The sequence below is a fragment of the Mastomys coucha genome, unplaced genomic scaffold (assembly GCF_008632895.1).
Source record: "Mastomys coucha isolate ucsf_1 unplaced genomic scaffold, UCSF_Mcou_1 pScaffold7, whole genome shotgun sequence".
NCBI classification, from domain to species: Eukaryota; Metazoa; Chordata; class Mammalia; order Rodentia; family Muridae; genus Mastomys; species Mastomys coucha.
In genome coordinates, this window is record NW_022196913.1 from 68,312,111 (window position 1) to 68,336,881 (window position 24,771).

The 24,771-nt window shown below is 44.3% G+C and overlaps 1 protein-coding gene across 5 annotated transcripts in view; it reads right to left on the minus strand.

The window, feature by feature from the left end:
- Positions 1-20,082: 20,082 nt before the first annotated feature.
- The window catches only part of Ptch1 (patched 1), a 65,823-nt gene continuing 61,134 nt past the window's right edge, over positions 20,083-24,771 (minus strand). For 3 of the 5 annotated variants that reach the window (XM_031357959.1, XM_031357962.1, XM_031357961.1), the window contains exon 23: positions 23,209-23,753. In XM_031357959.1, the coding sequence (XP_031213819.1) occupies positions 23,211-23,753 (543 nt within the window). In that variant the 3' untranslated portion in view covers positions 23,209-23,210. Of the gene's footprint in view, positions 22,790-23,208; positions 23,754-24,771 lie in introns of those variants that run through there. The other 2 variants (XM_031357958.1, XM_031357960.1) reach the window with 2 other exon arrangements.

Consider the following 24,771-nt stretch of genomic DNA (forward strand, 5'->3'; position numbering starts at 1 on the left):
TTTATCTCAGCACTTGAGAGGAAGAGGCAGGCAGATTTCTGAGTTCAAAGCCAGCCTGGTCTACAGAGTGAGTTCCAGGACAGCCAGGGCTATACAGAGAAACCCTGTCTTGAAAAAAACAAAAAACAAAAACAAAAAAAAAGACACAAAAAAGAAAAGAAAAGAAAGAAAAGAGTCTCTCCATGTCAATAAAGCTAGGAATAGAACTGGCTCACTTCACCCAGGGAAACTAAGGAAACCAAAAACACTGGCATTTGTAATTATAGGGTATGTTGTCCAAAGTATTATGAGCATAGAAAAACTACAAGATGAGCCAAGTATCATGTATTAGTTCAAAGCAGGCTGCTCATTGAGCAGATCCTGTATAGTATTGTAGAAAAAGAAAATCCATGCAAGAAAATCACATTGTTAATGAGGCCAAAACATGTTTATATCTGTGCATACATTCATATCACTCTTTCAGTTCCAGGATTCCCATGTGGAATATCACCATGCCAAACAAACTACTTTAAGCCCAATTAATTAAAGGACTAATTTTTCCCATTACCAGAAGGTAACTGTGGACAAAAATCTATATATAATATCACAGGCTTTCTGCAGACAAATCCTTTAATAAGACAGAATTCAAAGTTCTGCCTTCTTTTATACATCCTACTGAAAACATTTCCTTCTAAGTTAGCTAGAAAATTAACATTATTTCCCAGGTCTATGAGGCTGTTATTTGAGACAGATCAAAACAGATAACTGAAAAGCTGAACACCCTCCATTGGCTATCAGAATGGGAGCAAATATACAAAATAGTAAATTGCTTAGTGTCTGAGGGAAATATGTAAAGATACAAAAGATAGAGATATAAATCACAAATTGAATTTGCAGCTTGTCATACACTTGCTCTGGCTTGCTACAGACATAATGAAGATCCATGCTGAAATCAACACTGAAGGCAGAAAGGCAGGGAGGAGCTGGGGTCCATCTACCTCGCAGCAGGGTCTATGTCAGATTTCTCCTCCCCTCTTCCTCTGTCCCCGCTCTTCCCCTCCCTCTCCTTCTTCCTTATCTTTCCCCTGGGCTTTCTATTCAGCAGGCAAGCATCCAACCACTGAACTAGATCCCGAATTCATAATCCTTAGACAACTTCCCAAAGTTTGTGCTCAAAATGTTTGCTTATAGGCTGAACGAATGGATAGATGAATAGGTGAGCCCACAGAGTGTAGCCTTTGCCAGGCTGCACATTGTAGATTGCACGTACTTTGCTGAAATTAGTGATTTTACAACTATGTTGCTACTTCAAGAGGCTTCACAATATAAAATAAATTGGCTATCAGAGTAGCATTAATACATAAAATAGTCAATTGCTTAGTGTTCGAGGGAAATATCTAAAGATGCAAAAGACAGAGGTATATATAAGCTACAATAGATTGATAAATTCATTCATGAGTCCATGCTAGACATCTAGGTCAACACAAATGTGGGCACAAATCCTCACACTGGGGTAAAATCAGCTAGTTATTAAATATTAGGTGCATGTATGAATACTGCATGAAAAGAATATTGAATACCCTTTTGGTTTTGGGCAGGAAAGGTTTCTCATGTCTCAGGTTCTGTGGATGTAGTCCATTGTGGCAGGCAGGGATAGAACTGGACCCAGATCTGTGCCGGGTCACAGAAGGTTGCTCACTCTCATCTCCTTGGGTCACTCAGAAGCAGAAAAGGCAGCATGCTGCAACTCAGGTGTCTGTCTCCTCTCTCCCTCTCTCTTCATTCCACAACTCTGCCCAGTAGTGACAGCACACGCACTCAGAGCAGGTCTTGTCAGCTCAGCTCATCCTCTATGGACAAGCCCTCACAACACAACCGAAGGTACTCCTCATTAATGTCCTGGGAATTTCTATCGGAATTAACTATTACAAGCTCACCCTTTGACAACCCGAAACTCAAACATATAACTTTAATCCATAACATCCTATGCTTAGCTCCAAGGCCTTGTGTTTAGCTCATAATGGTAAAATACGTTTATCCAGTTTCCAAAGTCTCCACAGACTTGACAGGTCTAATGGTGTCCAAAAGCCTCTTCCGAGACTGAAAGCAATCTCCTAGCTGGGAGCTTGTGCGCTGCTCTGTTTTCCAGATCAGGTTGTATATACCGCCAGTGCACAACAGGGCAGAGTAAACGCCCCTATTTGGAAAGAGGTACTAACCGGAGGATAGAAAGGAAAGATCAGATGAAAGCAAGACTGAAGCCCAGCAGGGCAAACACCAACTCCTCGGCTCCCTGCCTGCCATGCAGGTGGCACCATTTGGGCTTCAGTGGCCTTGAAGAGCTCCGCCCCTCCTTCTGCCATCTGCAGCACATGCAGCCTTGGGAAAAGGCTGGCTCTACTCAACACTCACAGTTCTTCACAGTAGACAACGCACCACTCTAGCACCCCCAAGACCCTGAAGTTTCCACTCTGTTAGAGATTTCTCCTTCACATAATCATCTTCAAAAGACTTCTTGCTAGGAATCAAACCCTGCCATGTACCAGCTGGCCTCAGGGCAAGCCTTCTGCTGCCACGCTCTTACTTCAAGTGTCTGCAAACCCAGAAGTATGCACAGGATCCCGAGTTCTGCTTCTGGCTTAAGATGCACCTGGCTGCCTCGGATCACACTTGCAGTGGCCCCTCAGTGCCTTTGGTGTTGAACCCGGGTAAACCTTCTCCCTGGTGGCAGTTTTAATCAGTTCAGTCTCTTTCTTTCTAGTCAAATTTATGTTTTTACAAGACGGCAGCTGTGATGGGTGGCCTTGCCCTCCGTGGAACTTTCGTATTTTTTTCCTGATGTAAAACATAAGGTTTTGTTCTTAAAGCTGCCAATCTCTTTAAAAGTTGCAGGTGCCCAGTGAAACTCACTCTATCCACCTTGTCCTGTAATGTTTTTATTTAGGTTTCTTTCTTATACAAATTGCATGTATTTTCGTATCTTTCGACATTGAGTTCTCATTACTAGCCTCAATACACTGAGTGAGGGATAGCCATGTCACAGTCTGAATTTTACACTATGTTATATTTCTTCTGCCAAAATTTACTCTGTTAAATTTGAATTCTGCCTCATTCAGATTATCAGCACATGGGTAGAACTCTGCCGGAATGTGTGGAGAATGGCTCCTTTCCCCAATTCCCCATAGAGAAAGCTATCAAGGTGGTCCGGTTGGGTAAGCTTACTTGCCACCAAGGCTGACTGAGCACATCCCTCAGACCTACATGGGTCCTTCCCCCCACTGATCACTAATTAAAATGCCTACAGACTTACCTGCAACCCTTTTCTTTTTTGTTTTTTTGTTTTGTTTGTTTGAGACAGGATTTCCTTGTATAATAGCCCTAGTTTGAGACTTGCTTTGTAGACTAGGGTTGGCTCAAACTCACAGAGATCTACCTGCTTCTGCCTCCCGAGTGCTGGCACTAAAGGTGTGTGCCACCAAGCCTGGTGCTGCAACCCTATCTTATGGAAACATCTTTCTCAGTTTTGGCTCCTTCCTCTTTAATGACTCTAGTTTGTGTCAAGCTCACATAAAACTAACAAGCACACACTGGATCCCTAACCGTCCTGAGGCCTACAAGCACACACTGGATCCCTAACCGTCCTGAGGCCTACAAGCACACACTGGATCCCTAACCGTCCTGAGGCCTACAAGCACAGACTTACTGTGGATATGAAGCTAACTTGAGCTCATGGTGGCACAGGCTGGAAAGTATTGGTATAAACGTGCTGTGTTTGAGTTTTGAATTGAAAAATGTTGTCTCTGGAGAGAGGGCTCAGCGGTTAAGAGCACTGACTGTTCTTCCAGAGGTCCTGAGTTCAATTTCCAGCAACCACATGGTGGCTCACAACCATCTCTAATGGGATCTGATGCCCTCTTCTGGTGTGTGTTTCTGAAGACAGCTATGGTATACTTGTATAAATGATAAGTAAATGGTATTTTAAAAAAAGAAAGAAAAAGGTTGTCTCAAGGTGGTTAATCTTGATTGACAATTTGATGAAACTTAGAATCACAATGGAAACAAACTTATTAACGTGTCTGCGAGGGATTTTCTAGATATATGTGGGGAGATTCTTGCTGGATGTGAGTGGATGGGGAACTATATGATAAGTAATCATTAAAACAAAAATGTGGGCTGCAATCCTGAACTGAATGAAAAAAGAGAAAGCTAGTCAGGTCCCCGGCATGTTCTCTACTTCCTGACTAAGGGGTACAATGTAACCAGCTGCTTCAAACTCTTCACCGAGAAGGCCTGTACCTTGAAAACTGTGAACTGAAAGAAGCCTTAAGTTCATTCCATAAATTGCTTCTTGTTGGGTATATTGTTACAGTAACAAGAAACATAATTAAGAAAGTGGAGAGGCCTGACCGAGCGGGGCAGTCCTGAGTTCAATTCCCAGCAGCCACATGAAGGCTCATGGCCATCTGTACAGCTACAGTGTACTCATACATATAAAATAAAATAAATAAATCTTTAAGAAAGTAAATTGTTATGGAGTCACAGGGCTGTGCTGTGCTAATCTAACCATGTGATTTTTAAGCATTCAGAGATGTTTTGTAGGAGGTACGTTAAAGAGCTTGAGATTTTGGTCTTGAAAAGCCTCCGAGTGCTAGAAGCAGAACATGATGGAACACTCTTTGTTGGACTTTAGAAGACGAGAACACTGAGAAAAACATGGACCATAGAGTCTTGATGATGTGGCTCTAGTGGGGACAAAAACTCTCCCAGTTCTGTGACTTGGCCACTCTGACAAGGAATCTGGCTGCATTCTGTCCCTGTCCTGAGAACCTGAGTGAAGCTAACCACAGGAGCAATGGATTCACATTTTTTTTTTTTTTTTTTTTTTGGTTTTTCAAGACAGAGTTCCTCTATGTAGCCCTGGCTGTCCTGGAACTCACTCTGTAGAGCAGGCTGGCCTCGAACTCAGAAATCTGCCTGCCTCTGCCTCCCAAGTGCTGGGATTAAAGGCGTGCGCCACCACCGTCCTACCGGATTCACTTTTTTGTTGTTGGAGGAAATTTCGAGTCAGGACAGAACTCAATGAGTTACTACTTACTGCTCTCATGTAGGGTCACGGAGAGACAGAAGGAGAGGAAAAAACATAGAGTTTGCTGAGGAGAATAATGTTAGCAAATTTCACTAACACTGCATTTCTGTTGCTGTCCTAACCTTTAGCACTCCTACCACACAGCCTGGAGATTGTTTTTAAAGTATCTGAGGTCTTTTCTAGTCCTCAAGTCTAAACTCTTCAATATCTTCCAACGACCATTTCAGAAGCACCCAAAGCAACATAGTCTGCTTTGTCCCTGAGGCCACCTCATTCCTGATATTGCTATCTTGTTTTGGATGCCTAGCATGGGCTTTTGAAACTTCAAAGCCCATCCTTAGGAGCACACTTCTTCTAACAAGGTTATACCTGCTCAAATAAGGCCACACCTCGTAATCCTTCACAAGCAATGCCACTCCCTTGAGTTTATGGTGGGGGCATCCTTATTCCCACTCCCTTGAATTTATGGGGGAGCATCCTTATTCAAAACATTACAAGGTGATTTTGAATGCTTATATCCCAAAGAGAATACTTGTGTCACATGTTTGAGGTGTTAGACAACCAATACAGTGAGTTATCAGTGCATTGTCTGTAAGTCTACATAGCCTCATGCTGTACCCTATAAAGTTATACAATCATTATTACCCAATAAAAAAGGAAATTCAAGTGAGATAACAAAATTGAATGGGCAGTCGTAAAGGGTCTAGAAAAGAAGCCACATGGAGAAAGTCCAGCATTAGGCTAGTTCTACCATATAAAGCAGCAAACAGGACATGGAGACAGTTAGTATTCCATTTTATAGTCTAATGACTTTCTGAAAATTAAGGAGAATGTCAATCTTTATACAGAGTGGGATTATAATACAACTGGGAAAGAAAGCAACCAATGCTCTCCAAGAGATAGTCTAGTAAGACCTTCCAGACTTTAAAGACAAAGGAAAGAAACCCTCAGAACTTCCAAGCAAGAAGATCCAGCTATTTATCTGCAAGAAAGTCAGACATGATGCTGGGGGATGAAGTTCAGTAGGAGGGCAGTTGACCAGTGCATGAGACCCTAGGTTCAACCCATCGGGGAAGTGGGGGAAAAGTCAAGTGTAATATGAGGCTTCCAAGAGCCACAAAAAAATTGAGAGTGAAGCAGCCATCTTATGGAAGTCAAAGACAGGAGTATCACATATCCATCTAGCCAGGCAGACCTTGAAATACTAATGACCTGCAGAATGCAGCACAGAATGAACCTCATCCAGCGAAGCGATGTAGGGAAGGCTTCAGCAAAATAACCACAGTGATTACTAACTGAGCAGCAGGAAGCTCAGAAGCCAAGCATGAGCTGAGGATGTGCAAGCACTCCCAATAGAAGAGAAAGAACAAAACTGGAGATGAGAGGAGACAGAGGGGAGAGGAAAAGGGGAGACAAAGCCAGGATGCTGCCGATAGAAGACTCTCTGGATGGTTAAACAGCAAAGGGCTAAGGGAAAATGGAAAAGGAGTTAGTGAACTGTAAGATATAAACATAATAATTAAAATGAAATGTAAGGCAGGAAAGATGGCATGCTAGGTTAAGGACACTGGCTGTAGACCACCCCACGCCCCTGAACTCCCAGGGACTGGACCACCAACCAAAGAGTACACGTGGAGGGACCCATGGCTCTGGCTGTAAATGTGGCAGAGGATGGCCTTGTTGGATGTCAATGGAAAGAGCAGCCCTTGGGCCTGAGGGTGTTCCATGCCCCAGCGTAGGGAAAGGGCAGGAAGACAGGAATGGGTGGGTGGGTAGGTGGGGGAGCACCCTCATAGAGGCAGGGGGAAGCTGCATAGGATAGGGGGTTTGCAAAGGGGAGACCTGGAAAGGAGAAAACAATTGAAACGTAAATAAAGAAAATATCCAATTAAAAAGAAAAAAAGAGCATTGGCTGTTCTTCCAGAGGACCTGAGTTTAGTCCCATTACCCACAAGGCAGCTCACAACTGCTTGTAACTCCGTTTCCAAGGGGTCCACAACCTTGACACAGTCTAGGGATCTTTTTTTTTTTTGTTTTTTGAGACAGGGTTTCTCTGTGCAGCCCTGGCTATCCTGGAACTCACTCTGTAGACCAGGCTGGCCTCAAACTCAGAAATTCGCCTGACTCTGCCTCCCAAGTGCTGGGATTAAAGGCGTGTGCCACCACCACCCGGCCAGTCTAGGGGTCTTGATCAGGTTCATTTTCTCTGCCAGTTAAAGAATTAAAAGGAAGGAAAAATCTGAAGCACATCAGGGTAGCACCACCCAAAGGATCAGTAGTTGAAGAAAGGTGTTTATTGGGGTTGAGGAAACAGTCTCAGAACAGACATGGGGGGGGGGGGGACACTGCAAAGCAGAAAGGCTAGCGAGAGCTTCTAAACCTCAGGACACTTTTCTTCCCGTAACATTTGTATTGGTGGGTTTGAAGACTTATAGGATGGTTGTTTGGTCCAAACCTGCTGTGTGACATATTCTGATCCAGCCTTGAACTTGTTGAACCAGTCCATCAGCACCGGATCTCCCAGTCCAGAAACAAAAGCTGCCAAGCTTTTTGTCTCAAGTCAGGAGGTTGAGGAAGAAGCTGGCCATCTTGGAAATTTGCCACCTTTATTTGCTAGGCACGACCCCTCTCCCCATATGCTTACCAGGCAGTTTGTCTGATTTCTAGTCTCACCCTCTTCTGGCCTTTTCCAGCACGAGATATACATGCGTTGCACATACATACAGACCGGCAAAACAATCATACACATAAAAATAACAAATCTTAAAAATAAACTTAAGAGCCGGGCAGTGGTGGCACATGAATTTAATCCCAGCACTTGGGAGGCAGAGGCAGGTGGATTTCTGAGTTCGAGGCCAGCCTGGTCTACAGAGTGAGTTCCAGGACAGCCAGTCAGGGCTATACAGAAAAACCCTGTCTCGAAAAAACCAAAAAATAAAAAAATAAAATAAAATAAACTTAAGTATTATTGCAGGCTTGGTAGTGCCGAAGCAGTGAATCTCTGAGTTCAAGGCCAGCCTGATCTATAGAGAGTTCCAGGACACCCACGGATACAAAGAGAGATCATGTCTCAACTAACAAACATTTAAAAATTTTCAGTAAAATGTAAGAGGCCAAACAAATCCAGAGCAGAAGAGTCCATAAGCACTAGGAGGCTGGTGTGATCGTCCACTTGTCTGTATTTTCTTTGTCTTCTTTTTTTTTTAATCCAGAGTCTTTTAACAACCAGTTCAAACACCGTGAAAGAGTTCCCAGGAGCGCCGACCTATACTTCACCCTAGTTTCTAAGAGTCAGAAAGGGCACATTTTTGAAGAATCGGAACTGGCCCCGAAATTCTAGCTCCGTTTTCCTTTTCCTCTCAGTTCTGTAAATTATTCCAAAGCTGTTCATAGTTTGTAGCTAAGAGTGTTCGCATGCGCATGCGCGGGCGCACACGCTTGCACCTGTGTTGCCTAGAAGAGTCAAAGCTGGCTCCCACTGCCGTGGAGGTCTGCTTCTGGTTTAGTGTTTTAGAGTAAGAAAAAGGCCATTAAAATTCTCTCTGATGGTGGAGTCAGCCCTGGTGGGGGAGGGGACAGACGTAGACAAGGGAAGAAATTTCCTGGTAAGCAGAGCCCACTTAAAAATTTTCCCTTTCTTTGTTTCTCACTTTTTCCCCCCTTGAAGCAGCTCTCCCCGGAGTCAAAGCATTTTACAAAACAAACCACTCCAAAGCTTTCAAGTCGAGGGAAAGCCCAAGCAAAGTTAATTAACATGAAGGTTCTCACAAAAGTTAATTAACATGAAGGACTCACAAAAGCTGTCTGTTGGCATCTGCTGGCCTGCCATGTGCAGCGGTCCCTTTGTAGCGACAGCCCTGAGCCCGGCCGACCTCGTGCGGCATCTGGGGCTCTGAGGCCTCCATCTCCCACGCAGCACTCAGGAATCTTCCACCACTCTGTCCACGGGGCAACACTCTGCTAACTTCTAAAAATGGAGGGAGAAAAGCTGCTTAGACATGCCAGCTTGAGAAGGAAGAAGAGAGGAAGAACCAAATTTGGAGGGGGTAGGGGGCAGGAAAGCAAGAAGAGGAAGGAAAGTCATCAAGTCTCAGAAATCTGCTATGTGTGAGAAGAGATTGTTCAGAGTAGAATAATTTTAAAATACCACATACATGCAAAACACACACCACTGAAACAATAGCATGAAGAAATGCCAAATGAAAAATGCAGGACATACTGCACATAGGGCACTTTTTTTAAACACCAGCGCAGAATATCAGATCTCTTTGTATGAGTGATGTGATTATAATCAAAATCCTCCTACCCTCTCTGACCTTTGGCTCTGTTCCTGATCACTCTTTTCCTCTCAGACACTGGACAATAATATTCTAATATTCTACCTACTTTTTAAAAAGTCCCCCCATCTTTTTTTTTGCATTTTCTCCTTCCTTCTAGAAATTCTGAGGTGTCCATTAAATAGAATAAAGTCCCCTCTTTTTCTACCCTACCCATTGAGCTACCTTGCCAGCCAGATGATCTGCTTTTTGATTGAAGCATAGAAGATCTTTTGATGTCAGTAAATGTTACACAGTCCTGGAAGATACACAAATTCTCCTAATCTTCCAGGTGATCAAACTGCTGCCAAAAATCACATATGTGGTGTTCCCATGTCTCTCTTATATATATATGCTGTGTCTAATGTATGCAGTACTTATTTAGCCAACACACAAAGCAAAGCGACCTTTCTTTTGTAAGTCTGGGGATGAGATCCTGGCCTTGTGCCTCCTCAGCTATGGCCTTGGCTCTCATTTCTCTCGAACAGGGGTCTGGTGTGGTGATTTCCCTTAGAGTGAAGCTAGACAGTGTGTCTGTCTTATAAATTTGGACTTGTACATCATGTTTTGTGGTCATTTTATCCTAGAATGATCTGGGTAGTGTGTCTGTACTGTAAATTTGGAATTGTATATGATGTATTTGGAATTTGGATATTGAAGACTTTTACTAGAAATCTGAGCGGCCCCCTGTGGGGAGTGATTGATAGTTCATATGTCACCCTTTCTGCCCACTGAGCCATCCCTGTGGTCATCCCTTCACAGGCTCCTGGTACCTGCACCCATGTATCTGCCCAGAAGACTCTTAAAACAGTCAGATCATCTTCTGTCAGATTGCTGAGCCACCTGGAAGTGTAGGAATGATGTAAGATATTGTGTGGTCCCAGGTCATCATCCTGTTATTATGGCCAAGGTGTATGCATTTCCAACACATCTTGTATTTCCAAGCATTCCTAAGGGTGCCAACTGCTCTATAACTGCTCTGCAAGCTTCCTTAAACAGAAGCATTTTGATGTAACTGGTTCATAAGACAACGTTGTTACACATCTGCAGCCTTCCTAAGCCCCCAGGCTGTGTGTCTGGGTTAGAAACACAGCTCATTGTTTTGGGTTTATTTTTTCCTTTGCAGAGCATCCTAAAAAAGTCTGCCATTGTGACAGAAGTAGAAAGAATCCCAGTCCTGGTCTAGAATCCATGGGGCATTGGCACACGACTCCCAGAGATACCAAATCAGATGTCCAAGTCCTTCACAAAGCGTAGCTTAATACTCCCTACTCATCTATAGATGACGCATAGACATTCCTCTGTACATTCTCCTGTTCATACTCCTTGTACAGCGTTTGGGATAGTTTCTTACAGTACCCATGTTATGGTGTGGATTTTGAGCAGCCTCTATGCCTTAGCTAGATTTCTGTTCCTGTGATAAACACCAGTGACCAAAAGAAACTTGAGGGGAGAAACGGTTCATTTCATGTGCCAGTTACAGTCTGTCACTGAGGGGAGTGGAAGGGAGGGCCTGAAGCAGAGACTGTGGTGGAAAGCGACTTACCAATTTGCTCTCTGTGGCTTTGCTCAACCTGCTTTCTTATTCAGCACAGAATACATATCCAGGGGTGACACCCCTACAGTGAAAAAAAAAAAGTCTCACAGACTTACACATAGGCCAATGGTTTTGTTTGTTTGTTTGTTTGTTTGGGTTTTTTTGAGACAGGGTATGACTGTGTAACCCTGGTTGTCCTTGAACTTGCTCTGTAGACCAGGCTGGCCTAGAACTCACAGAGATCTGTCTGCTTCTGCCTTCACAGGGTTGGGATTAAAGGTGTGTGCCACCACTGCTCAGCACCCTTGGGGCAATGTTATGAAGATGTTTTCTCAATTGACAATCTCTATTCCCAGGTGACCATAGCTCATATCAGGTTAATTGAAAAAGCTAACCAGCACAGATCAAAAGCTGGGTGCTGTTAGAAAATGGTAAGAAGTCTAAGAGGTGAGGCCTTGTGGCCTTGTGGAAAGGTTTTATATACTTGCCCAGTGAAAGAATCCTTGAGAGAGTGAGGCTGGGTGTGCTAGTGCACACCATTAATCCCAGTATACAGAATATAGGAGGTAGACACAGGCAGATAGATCCCCAAGTTCAGCCTGGTCTACATAGAGAGCTATAGTACAGTCCAGACTACACAAAGATACCCTGTCTCAACAAAACAAACAAAAAAACTAGTTCCAGAGAACCCTGATGCCCTCTTCTGGTGCACATACTTGCAGACAAAACACTCATATACACAAAAGAAAAATTAATCTTTAAAAAAAAATGACAATTGAAGGAAAAAGGAAGCAGTGGCCATTTTTGCAGCACACACGTACTTTTCTTTCAGGTAATCAATAAAATACAGATGTAGCTGCTATTGTAAAGGAATTTTACAAATGTGAATAAAGTTCCCAACCAATGTCCTTTAAGTTTATTTTTAAAATAGTAAAATATCACCTCTGCTCCCACCCTCACTGGTATTTTTATTATTTTTTTCATTTACTTTCTACAAGATGAATTTATTTTTATTTTCTATGTGTGTTTTGCCTGTGTATATGCATGTGCACCATGTGCATGCCTAGTACCCATGGAGATCAGAAGAGGGCACCAGGCTTTCTGAGACTAGGATGATAGACTGTAATGAGCCACCATGTGTGTGCTAAGAACTGCCGGATGGGTGCTGAGAATTGATGCTGCGTCTTCTCTAAGAGCAACCAGAGCTCTTAATTGCTGAGTCGTCTCTTCAGCCTCTCTCACTTGGGCTTTTATTTATGGGTGATGGTCACCCTGCCAGGAATGATCTCAGGTGCTACCCTGTCCCTCCAGCAAACCCTGTCATGACCTCAACTCTGAAAACCCTCCTGAAGTTGAACCTTCACCAGCTTCCTAGAATTATTGCATCATCAGCTGTCTGTCTTGTGCACTACTTCTCCCTCCCAGTTTCCATTGTCAGGAAGATGCTGGTGTGTGCTGGTTAACATGATCTAACTCCCAGTTTATCAGAAGCTGCGTGATAAGCTTGCTAGCAAAGTATGTGTTATTAGTATGCAAGGACCCAACTCCACCCCCTCTTTTCTTACCTGTTACTGTAGTTGGTTTTCCATTGCTATAACTCATGACTAGAAGCATCCTGGAGAGGAAACAGTTTACAGGTTATTTCCATCACTGAGGGAAGTCAGCACAGGAAGTCAGGGCAGGAACCCAGAGGCAGGAACTGAAGCAGAGGACAAGGAGCAACACTGCTCCCTGGCTTGCTCCTCATGGCTTGCCCAGCCTGCTTTCTTATACAACCTAAGCCCACCTGCCCAGAGGTGACACCTTCCACAGTAAGCTGGATCCCACACCAATGAACAACCAAGAAAATTCCTGGAGAGATGTATCCAACAAGCCCATGTGATGAAGGTAATTCCTCAATTGGGATTCCCTCTTCCTAGGTTTGCCGAGCTGACAATGAAACTAACCAAAACACCTGTCTTCCAAGAACTGGTAGCGATAGGAAGGGTGGAGACATGGACAAGCGGGAGCCATGACCACTTTGAAGAGCATATGGCACATTTGTTAAATTGAAATCTTTTTTGTTGTTTTGGAAACAGGGTCTTTCTACATGACCCTGACAGTCAAGGGACTATGTAGACCAGTCTGGCCTCAAACTCATAAAGATCTACCTGCCTCTGCCTCCAGAGTGCTGGGATTAAAGATGCACACCATCACACCAGGCTCATTAAATAGAAATCTTAAGAGGCAGATAAGAGCACAGTACCCCTGGATTTGTCATGCTCTTCTGGTCTCCAAGGGCACCACACACAGAGCATATGTTCACATAGACACACCCACACACACACACACACACACAAATAAAGTTAAAAGTAAATTGTGAAACATGAAGAAGAGATCTGCTTTTCACTCATCCATCTTTTCATTTTTGTCTTAGAATACCATCTCATGAGAAGACTTGGCTGTGTGTAGGGGATTTCAGCAAGGCCTCACACCTGCAGGTGCCTCCTCACTAGGCCTAGTTCACCTCTATGCTTGGTTCTCAGATGCCCTTTTCCACCCCCATCATCCATCTGTCACTCATCTTTGCTATTTCCTCCCACAGCTCCCTCTGCTGTTGGTTCATAGGGAGTCTCTGCAGATGAGCCCTGCTTATTGGGTTCCTTATATAACTTGGGCCTGTCACAGATCAAGTAAGAAACAGTCAGTTTTCCTTCCATGGCTACACCAGGATGGGTTTAACCATCTTCATCTTTTTATTTATGTGCACATGCATGTTTGTGTGCACATGTGTATGCGGAGACCAGAGGACAATCTTGGGTGTCACTTCTCAGGAACTGTCCACCTTGGTCTTAAGGACAAAATGAATTGCTTGCTGGTTAGGCTAAGCAGGCTGGCCAGTGAGCCAGAGTGATCCTCCTGCCTCTGCCTCCTGAGTGCCGGAAGTACAAGCATGTGCCACCCTACCCAGATTTTTACATGGGTCTGACAATCCAATGCAGGTCCTTGTGCTTGCATAACAAGCACTTTAAGAACTGAGCTATCCCCTGGCCTTGTTTGTGTCTTACAGATGGATTTCGGTGGGCTTTGGTGCTGGGAGTATCTAGCTTGGCTGATGAAAACAGAGAGGAGTCTTCTCAGGGAGAGGGGATGAGAGAACAGCGCTCATCCAGGAGTTAACTCAATTTTGAATTAATTTTGAGTCAACTTTGAGTCAAAAGCATTTGAAAAAAGTTGAATGTGTATGGAACATTTTGACCTTTTGCTATATCTCCATTGATACAGAATAACACTTTTCATAGCATTTACATTGTATTATAAGACATATAAAGATGATTTAAAGTAGTAAGTAATATAAAGATCATTTAAAGTCTGCAGTAGGATGTCTACAGGCTATTTGCCAATGCCACACCATACGTTACAAGGAACTTGAACAACTGAGGATTTAGGTGTCTACGGGATCCTGGATGCTGAGGGATGACAGCAAAGAGTGAGAAATCCAGAAAGGGGCCAAATGTCACAAATGCACTCCTTTAAAAGTATTTGAGCAAGCATGTGCACACATGACACGTTTTGCAGGAGACCGTGTCTCTATTTTCTGCAATGGAAGAATAATTCATAAATTCAGACAGTCTTCCATTCCAACACTTTGAAAATCCCCCTGTAATTGTGTGTACCTTATGATTACAGGCCATTAGAGACCATTAGTAAATGAAGTTGGAGATTTCAGTCATGAAATGCAAACCTAGTTTCATGTATTAATTGCATCTAATTACGGAAGAACATTTTAGCCAATTAGCTTTTGGAATCTAGGTGTAATCAGAAGGAGAATTCAGAGATTTGCTAATTGCTTCCCTCAGTGCTGCTATTTGCTTTAGCACAAACATTTGCTGGGTGTGCAGGGTGGCACGTATGCTCCTGGAGGTGCAAGACTCTAACATCAGTGTAGATGGGAGTCCTCTGTGTCTTTGAAATTAACACATAAAACAAATGGGGGGAGATGAAGACAATGAGGTAACAAACACCTCAATTGCTGTGGGCATTAGCAAGCCCACATTCACTCTCCAGGTTACGAAGTGTCAAGGGTCCCTGTCAGCTTCAATCTTCTGTGAATGAGACATCTTGGTTCCTGGTAGCCTTCCATGATGCCATGCAAGGTGGGAACTGTAAGGAAGGACAAAAATGTCCGTCAGGAGATGGGCAAACCTACCTCAGAGTTGAAGGGCTGCCCTCGCTCCCATCTTGTAGGCCATGGACCCCCTGAAGGAGGTCATTGGTCAGTTCTTTTATTTTTATATTTTTGTTTTCTTTTGTTTTGTTCTGGTTATCCTAGAACTTGCTTTATAGACCAGGTTGGCCTAGAACTCACAGAGATCCACCTGCCTCTTTTTCCCAAGTGCTGGGATTAAAGCTGTGTACCACCACTGGCTGGCCATTGGCCAGTTCTTTTTTTTTTTTTTTTTCAAAACAGGGTTTCTCTGTGTAGCTCTGGCTGTCCTGGAACACACTCTGTAGACCAGGCTGGCCTCGAACTCAGAAATCTGCCTGCCTCTGCCTCCCAAGTGCTAGGATTAAAGACATGCGCCACCACTGGCAGGCTTCGTTGGCCAGTTGTTGGCATGCTTCCAATCATTGCCAGTATCACCTCTTTTGAAGGATGCATTGCCGGTATCACCTCCTTTGAAGGGTGCACTGTTCTCTTTTTAAGATGCTGGCCTTGCTTTTTGCTCATCTTACCTGGTCCTCTCTGATGGTGCTTCTTTGTTCCTGGTCTGCAGCAGAGGGCCTCCATTCCTGCCTCATCTTGCTTTTCCTCTGGCTGCAGAGGCTTTCAAGACGAGTTCACCTGCTCTTGCCATCAATTCACATTTATAATTGCAAAGGGGAGTCTTCGGCATCTCAACTCAGGCTTACTCCCACCGTCCTCATTATTACATACTAACTCACCAGTCAGAACTTGCTCATTGAGTCCTCCCCCATCGACATAATTTCTTCCTTTATACAAATAAACCAGGTTATTATCCAGCCCACCCTGCTTCCTGAAAGAACACAAGCTGTTGTCCGTTGCGTGTAAAGATGGTGTCATTGATAAGAGGCATTTCCTGCAGCAGCTCTCTCAGGAACAACTTGCTTGGCTTCGTTGCCCTTGCTGTGCACTCTGACATCACGTGCTGGTACCTTAGATGAATTCTGATAACACTCTCCAGGAAAATGGAGTGTCATGGAGCCTCCCAGGCTTCTCCCAACAGGCATTGCTTCTTGCTGAGGTCTCTATCTTAAGGAAAAGACTTCCTGTGTCTCAGCAGTGGTGGTTCTCTTTAGCAGTGTGTTCAGAATTTTGACATTGCAACATGACATTGTCATCTGTAAAGTTCATGCTGGAGAACCGCACAATTGAGTTGCTCATTCCCTCTCAAATAACCTCATGAAAAAACTCTTATGTTCTAAGTTTATGGATTCTGTTTCTGGACCCTATGACTAGCTTTCCTTGGCTACCTGAGGCTGCAGTCCCAGGCTGCATAGACACCTGCAGATTGTAAACTCTGTTCCCTTTCCGTCAAGAGGGAATTCCTACAGAGAAGCCTTGACTTGATGTCAAATAAGTCATGTCACATGGGAGCACCCCAGCTGGGCCATGTCAACTGCCATCTGGGTCACTTATATTGGGTACAACTCTCTCTCTCTCTCTTTTTAAGATTTATTTTATTTATTTTATATGTTTGAGTACACTGTAGCTGTACAGATGACCGTGAGTCATCATGTGTGTGGCTGCTGGGAATTGAACTCAGGACCTCTGCAGGCCCCGCTCGCTCCAGCCCTGCTCGCTCTGGCGTAATTCACTGTAGCTGTCTTCAGACGCACCAGAAGAGGGCATCTGATCTCATTACAGGTGGCTGTGAGCCACCATGTGGTTGCTGGGATCCGAACTCAGGACCTTCGGAAGAGCAGTCAGTGCTCTTACCCGCTGAGCCATCTTGCCAGCCCCATGGGTACAACTCTCTTTGTAACAGAGCCTCAAGCCCTCTGTTTGCTGGAGTTCCATGATCTAAATAGGCCAGAGCATCCCTTGAAGAGGTTCATGATGACAGTTCTAATTTCCTGGCAGTAAACCTATGCAGAAAGTGGTGGTCCACACATCCTCTACTACTACTATGTGAATGATTAAACAGACTCATGCTTACAGTATAAGTTCTCATTATGTACAACCGTCATTAAGAGCAATGAACACCTGGGCAAAAGATGACAAGTAGACCTCCATTTCTTCTTTTGGGAGGTCAGTTATCCAAACAAAGCAACCGTCTTTGTATCAACATGGCTGCTGTCTGGAGTTCAGAGGCCTGGAGCTTTCTAGTAGCTGTGTTATAACTGATGTGGAAAGAATGGGAGGGAGGGGAAGAGAGAGAGGAGGGAGGGAGAGAGAAGAGACAGAGAAGGAAGGGAGGAGGAAAAAGAATTCGAGGAGTTATATTTACCTAGGTCCCGAATAAAGATGGCAGATCTTGATACACAGTTTAATTAAAATCTTGTCCCAGGCTGTGATTAAAAATGAAGTTACTTATTAGCCATACATTAATTATAAGACATATAAACTGGCTGACAAGATGGCTCAGCAAGTAAAGGTACCCACTGCCAAGCCTGAAAATCTGAGTTTTATCCTTGGGTCCAAATGGTGGAAGGAGAGAACTGATTCTTGTAAGTTGTCCTCTGACCTACACACATACAGTAAGTGTAAAAATAAAGAACATAAAACTAGTAGTTGATCTTTGGGTTTGAGGGCAGCCTGGTCTACAGAGTAAATTCCAGGACAGCTAGGGCTACATAGAAAAACCCTGTCTAAGGAAAAACAAACAACAAACAAACCAACCAACCTTAAAACTGGATTGCAATTAACCATCATCTTGTGGGACGAAGCATGTCTCAACAAGAGTTTCTCTCAGTTTGGGTTCTAATTAATGCTAGTAATATTTCCCATGCTCAGATTTAGAAAGTCTACATTCTCCTACTTGAGTTGAATTTGGAACCAAGTTAGCACTGTTTATGACATTCACTACAGAAGGGCTTAAGAACATATCTATCAGAAGTTCTATCAGAAGAAAAGATAACGCTTAACTTTTTTTTTTCCTAGACAGTCTCTATTATGGAGGTCATCGTATTAACTAAGTATTTGATTATCTCTCTTTCTGTCTGTTTCTCTCTCTCTGTTTCTCTCTCTCTGTCTCTGTCTGTCTCTCTCTGTCTCTCTCTCTCTGTGTGTGTGTGTGTGTACTTCTGCAAAGTTTTAGGACTGTTTCTTAGGAACATTTCACTTCACTTTGTGTTTTATAACAAATGGCCTGGGGCAGTGATTGGCTAGGCTAGCTGCCCATCAAGTCCTCAACAATGAGATTACAAGTACAGCTAGCACTTGGCTTTACCTGGATCCTGGGGACTGAACTCAGGTCCTCATATTTGCACAGTAAGCTCTTTCCTGACTGAGCCATCCCTCTAGCCCAGCTGAAGCTCACTATAGGGCTTGAATATGCCTCTTGGGTTTCTACCCAATGATCTCAGGCATCCCTGAGATGCACACTCAGGTCCAGGGCAGCAGTCGTTGTAGAGCACATGGGATGTGGTTAATCCCATTCTCATTCATCCAGTGACTCCACCACCATTCTGACCTTCAGACACCACCCTCAGAGAACGTTCATTCTTATTTCATTTATAGATGACATGGGATTCCAAGGTTTCAAGGGACTTGCCACCCTCAGTTGGCCAACTGGATGCTGGGAAGCGTCTAGGCAGGAAGGGAAGGCAGAGGGTCCCTCACCCCCTACCTGTTATACCAGGGGCATATAGCCTCTGCTGAGGCAGGAAGGGAAGGCAGAGGGTCCCTCACCCCCTGCCTGTTATACCAGGGGCACATAGCCTCTGCTGAGGTCCTGCTCACAGCTCAATACTTGAAAGGAAGTTCCTGTGCCTGGATTCCCAGACACTAATCTCAGATTCACAAGTCTCAACTGTTTCCCACAGAGGAACATGTATTTTGTGGAAAGACCACACAGAGGAGTAAGGACAGCTCTGCTGTTTCCAGAATCTGGCCATTCAGCCCGAGTCATAGAGTGCCAAGGCCACATTAGCCTGGAGGGGTTTACAGATTGTTCCTACTTAGAACATACTGCTGGGTTTCCCTCCCACAGAACCCTGACTTTGTGGGTCTCAGCAGCACTGGATCCTGAGTTTTCTAGCACACTTCTAAGGCATGATGACTCAAGGACCACACTTGAGCAGCACTGGCCAAACACGTCCTTGTCTTAAGGGGACCTGGCAGGCTTCTTCCTGAAGACCAGAGAGTAAATATTTCAAGGGTCTGCAGGCCAGTCAATCACTATTGCACACTACACAATTCTGCCATTATAGCGTGAAAACAGCCATGAACAGTGTGTATAGACAGACATGCCTACCTCCTGACAAATCCATACAAAACCAGGAGGCAGTCTTGGCTGCAACTGGTTGATTCCTCCCTCTAGACTCACCATGTGCTTACAATGGTTTGAGCCTCCAGGTCTGGAGCTTATGAACAGTCACAAAAACAGAGGTGATCAGAAGAAATGGGTGTTATTTCTACTCATGTTTTACTCATGCATGAGGAGGTTATGATGAAATCACATCACTGAACACTTAAAGAAAAAAATCGCCTTGAATCAGGCCACTTCGCACTACATCCTCAGCTGTATGTACCAGGTCAGTTAATGTTACGTCATTAGCTATGGTGATAACTATTGTATTTAAAATACTTTTAACTTTTAAATCAGTGTTTCTGTGTGTGTCTATGTGTGGGGTGTGCAAGTGTGGACAGGTGCCAGTAGAGGCCAGAAGAGGGCATCAGATCCCCTGGAGCTCAAGATAGCAGTTGAGTGGCTTTCTCAGTAAGAATAATTGTCACTCCTAACCACTGATCGACCTTTCCCAGGGATCATTTTTATGTTTACATTGAATTTGGCCATACTCATTTCCCGTGTGCCTATATGGAAAGATAAGAAAAGGGAACATAACACTCAGAGAGTCATTAAATGACTTCCTCAGTGCCCACAAAATAAACATAAAACAGCTTTCAGAAGGCCAGTAAGAGGAAACGAAAAGACAGCCTGGAACTTCTTGTGTGCGTGTAGTTTAAGAAACAGTCTAGAAACAAGCACATAAACCAACAAGTTATATTATCTTTATTCATGTTAGAATTTCTATCAGTGTTTGAACATTAATATTTAGAGAGTTTTGTACATTTTCATCTGAGAACTGCACTAGGTCACCATGCTTGCACCAACACTTTCCAATCACATGGATCGCTGCTCACATGTACTCTCTTAACACTGTTAAAACATACTCTCTCCCTTGCTGTCATTTATAACAAAATGTGTCCTCACACCCATGTCTCAGCAAAGTTCCAGACATTATGGATTTCATTACATATAAATTCTTTAAAAATATACTTCTGTCAAAAGACTTGATGACTACTATGTACACTACAAAAATAAATTTTCATATAAATAAATTATATGGCATACTTTCATCTTTGTAATTGAAATGACACAAACTCATTTCCACCCAAATTGGCAGACGAGACCCAGTTTGAATATTTATTTCCTTTAAACTCCTTACACTAAAACCTACCATGAGTCCTTAATGTAAATGTTATATACTCTGAACTATTTAACATTAGTAAGCACTCTATACAAATAAAACTTCTGTTCAAAGGTAAAACATAACTGCAATAAGTGTTTCCAATAGAAATAAAATCCCTGCAATTTTTTTTTTGTTATAAACTGGCATGACAAATTCTGGAGGACATTCTTATGATACAAAATTATAAATATCAGCAAAGATCTTTTCTTTTAAAAATTAAAACATCCAAATGAACAAACAGTACAGACAAAATAAAACTATGAGAGAGACAGACAGAGACACACACTCTGACTTTAGTCTCCTGTCAGCTGTGTCCTTCCTGCCTTAGCTGATGTGATTCATGATGCACAGAAGCCAAGAGGCTGTACGAACTTCCTTCTGCCACATGTGCAAGGCTCAGGCACGAGGGACACAATCAAGAACCACAGCAAAAGCGGCTTCAGCATTTTACATCTCCCTCCTCAACTCAGGGTGCAAGGGATCTGAGCAGAGCTGGTGTTGGGTAGGCAGACAGTGGCTTGACAGGCATTAAGACAGTAGCAGTGGATGGCCAGGGCCTCTGGCGCACACAAAGACACACAGAACACACACACACACACACACACACACACACACACACACACACACACACACACACACACACGGTAGTCACAGGTGGCTTCCAATTAGTAACCTATAGTTTGGGGGATAAGTTTTCGGATCTGAGGGCACTAGATTACTGGTATTACTAGGGACCCATCCAAAGGACAGGAGGGATTCAGGGAAGCTGCGTGCAGAGTCCACGTCTCACGACAGCTTCCACGGGTACTAGGCTTCCTTCCTCTGAGACAAGTCCTCAATGTTTACTTGCAAGGGATAAGGGCATTTGCTTCCTTATCTACTAGTTGCTGACCAGAGGCAAAGAAACCCAAGAGAACACAAATTTTAAAGTCTAACACCTGGTTCAAAGAGCTTACTCTAGATACTTTTTGGGGGTGGCATCTTCCTGCTCTTTCACGGACATCACACTGGATGGATAACAGTGGGGAAGAGAAGGCAGGAAAAGACTGAGTGGAAAGGAGTCCTTAGAAACTCACCCCACATAGTTGACTGCACCAGGATTAGCCTGCCCGAACAAGGGAAGAAGTCTCATTTGTAAAGGCTTGAATATAGACCTTCAATGAAATAGGTTATTTGAGCCTGTACCTGGGGTCTGGGGGTGGGAGGCTGTGTGTATGTATGATCATCAGAAAGGGACAAGCACACGTCCCTTGAGGGCAATCTCATGACCGGGCTGAGACTCACCATCAAGCAATGTTGTCCAATTTTCACCACCAGTGATGATTGCTGACGATATAGAGGCCCTTTACAGGCAATGCTATGTCTGTGAGAACATCTTCTTTTTGAAACACAAGGAGAGGTGCTTGGAGGACTACCCATGACCTCAGAAGCTGCCACAGGCATGAAGTAAATCTGGCTTCTCTTGAATAGTCCCAGAGAATAAGACAGATGATTGGGGTCACAATTCCACCAGCATCCAGACAGAAAAAGACCTGGACCTTTGCAGCTCAACTAAGCCAGAGCTAAGATCATACAAAGCAACGGGAACACAACAATGAACAACAACAAATCACAATACAGTACATTGGAAAGTCATATGCACACACCCACCCACCCATGCGAACCGCATACAACTACCCCTAGAGAAGCCACTGGATTAACCTGTTTTCTTCATGTCTGCTCGTTAAACAATTACCACGCATAGCGTGTTCGAAAGTTAACAGTAACAATTCATCCTACCACAGGGTTGTGATATGCAAATTTAAAATATTTTAAACAGAAACCTTTACAAATAATCCTATTACATAAGCAATATTTGCATAGAATTATACAAGTAAATTATACAATATTTAAGCAGCAGCGACATATGCTGGGAGATTTTTAAAACTAAGTTAAGCTTGGTTGTGGCACAGAGACCAATGTACACAGGGGGAGGGCACCTGGTGTCTCCCAGCTCTGGGGCAGGAGTGGAGAGGCCCCAGGCAATAGACTATACAGCATTTCCATGTATATTACATGTGTACACCTTTTAAATATTTATAGAAATATTTCACAAAATAATACAATCAGTTACAGTAACAATAAACTGCTTTCCCATAATTCCAAGCAGTTCTCTTCAAGCAGTCAGTTCTGGAAAGAGGTGGGGGCGGGGCTTTCCAATCTTTGGCTTCTTTGCTTCAGATTTTAATTACCCTTTAAAAGAGAACAAAAAAGGAGGTCACATTATGGTCACGTCCACACTGAACTGTGAGCCCTACACAGCACAACTCTTTACTCCGGGTGGGCAGCTGAGAGCCCTGAAACCCTGCCATGGGGCTGACTGGGGTGCTAAACACATTTCATCAATTCTTTCACCCTGTAAAGTCATCTGCATGCTTGTGAGAACTCTGCTGTAAGTGAGCAGCAAACAGGTCCAAGGTAAAGCTGTTAAACTGGCATTCTAAGAGATTAATAGCGAAAGAAAAGAGATCCAGTTTGGAATGGTATTGTTACTCTAAGGATGAGTTTGGCCCCGTCAGCTTTGCCTTGGGAATAAAAGGTCCCCCAGGGTCCAGTTTGGGCCACTGCTCAGATGGCCCTGGGAAGCACTGCTGGGACACCTCTGGCACACACCTCAGTTGGAGCTGCTCCCCCATGGCCTCTCCTCACATTCCACGTCCTGTAGCTCTATGACCTCCACCTTCGAGTCCCTCCTCTCACACCTGACATGAAAAGGCACGTGGGGATCCTCAAATACCCCATGATCAGTCTCAGGGTAGCTCTCGAAGCCTGGACAGGGTCCCCCTCTCGGGTTGCGCCCAGGTCCAGGCGGGGGGTGCACAGCAACAGTCACAGAAGCGGAAGCCGTCACAGTGGTGATGGGCTGGCAGTAGCTGGGCACAGAACTGCCCATGGCAGTGGACGCTGGGTTCCGAGGGTTGTGAGTACGGGCCCCACGAGGCCCTGAGCGGTCCCTATTGCTAGGGCCAGAATGCCCTTCAGTAGAAATTTCAAAAGCGTCTCTGCGCGGTCTGTAAGGGGGTGGCCGCAAGCCTTCTCTGGGGGGATCCCTTCGAGGCTGCTGGCCTTGCCGTCCAGGGGACAAGGAGCCAGAGTCCAGGTGGGACTGTTGCCGAGGGTTCAAGGGAGGCTGATGTCTGGAGTCAGGATGGACCACCTGTGGAGGAGACATAGGTTAACACAGAGAGGTAGGATGGTGACCTTCCACCCACAAAAGAAAACCTATTCCTTTAGAAACCTCCAGGACGTGAATCTTGCTTGCTCCAGCACAGCTGGCTGGAGGCATAGAGCCACTGCCCATAGTTACAAGAGCATCCCAACTTACCCCCACAACCAACTGTCCCACCCTGAGCAGTCCAGCCAGAGCCTAGGCTCTTCAAAACTGCCAAGTCCTGAAGGGCTAAGAACCTGGGTGTCTTGGGAAGAGGCAACCATATACAGTAGCTTTTAGAAGTGTAAGGCTCTGTTTCTGGGTCATATTAGCTTTGTTTCACCTGTCCCCGGCCCCAAGCTAGGTGTGGCCAGAAGCAAATGTACTATAAGAACAGAGCAAAAACTTGCACGCGGATAGTTCTGTCAGGCAACACATCTCTGCCTTACTATTAAGAATCTGGTTTCTGGGTCTCTGTACAAAGCTCGGAGCAACACAGTGGCCACATCAATCAAAAGGACCGTGACCAACTTCAAAGTCGGTGAGCTTGTACCTATTTTTAGGCTCCTGCTGAACAGAACCAGATTCACACTGCAGCTCAGCAGGGCATCGTCACGGGTGTGTGTGTGTTGGGGGGCGGGGGTAGACAGAGGACAGGGACACAATTCACTGGCCAGCCCTTCTCTCCTTCATGGAAGGCTGCTCTAGCCTGGGACTGGAATACACATTTCCTGTACACATGGTAGGGGCCTCAGGCAAGCAATAGGGGCTTTGGAGCCTTCTGTGACTCTTCAAGGCTGAGCATCTTGACTAGAGAGGGGCAGCTGGCATGGGTAAGGAAGGAGCCTATGGACTCCTCACTACCTTCTGGAATTAAGTACTCAGGATGCTTCTGAGTACTTTCCATAGACCCTCCGGCCATCTACAACAATAAGAGCTTGAAGCTACAAAGCAATGGGAAAGCCTTAGACAGTAATTAAAATAACTTTGTGCCAGGGCTACTTAAAGGTACTAGAGACCAGAG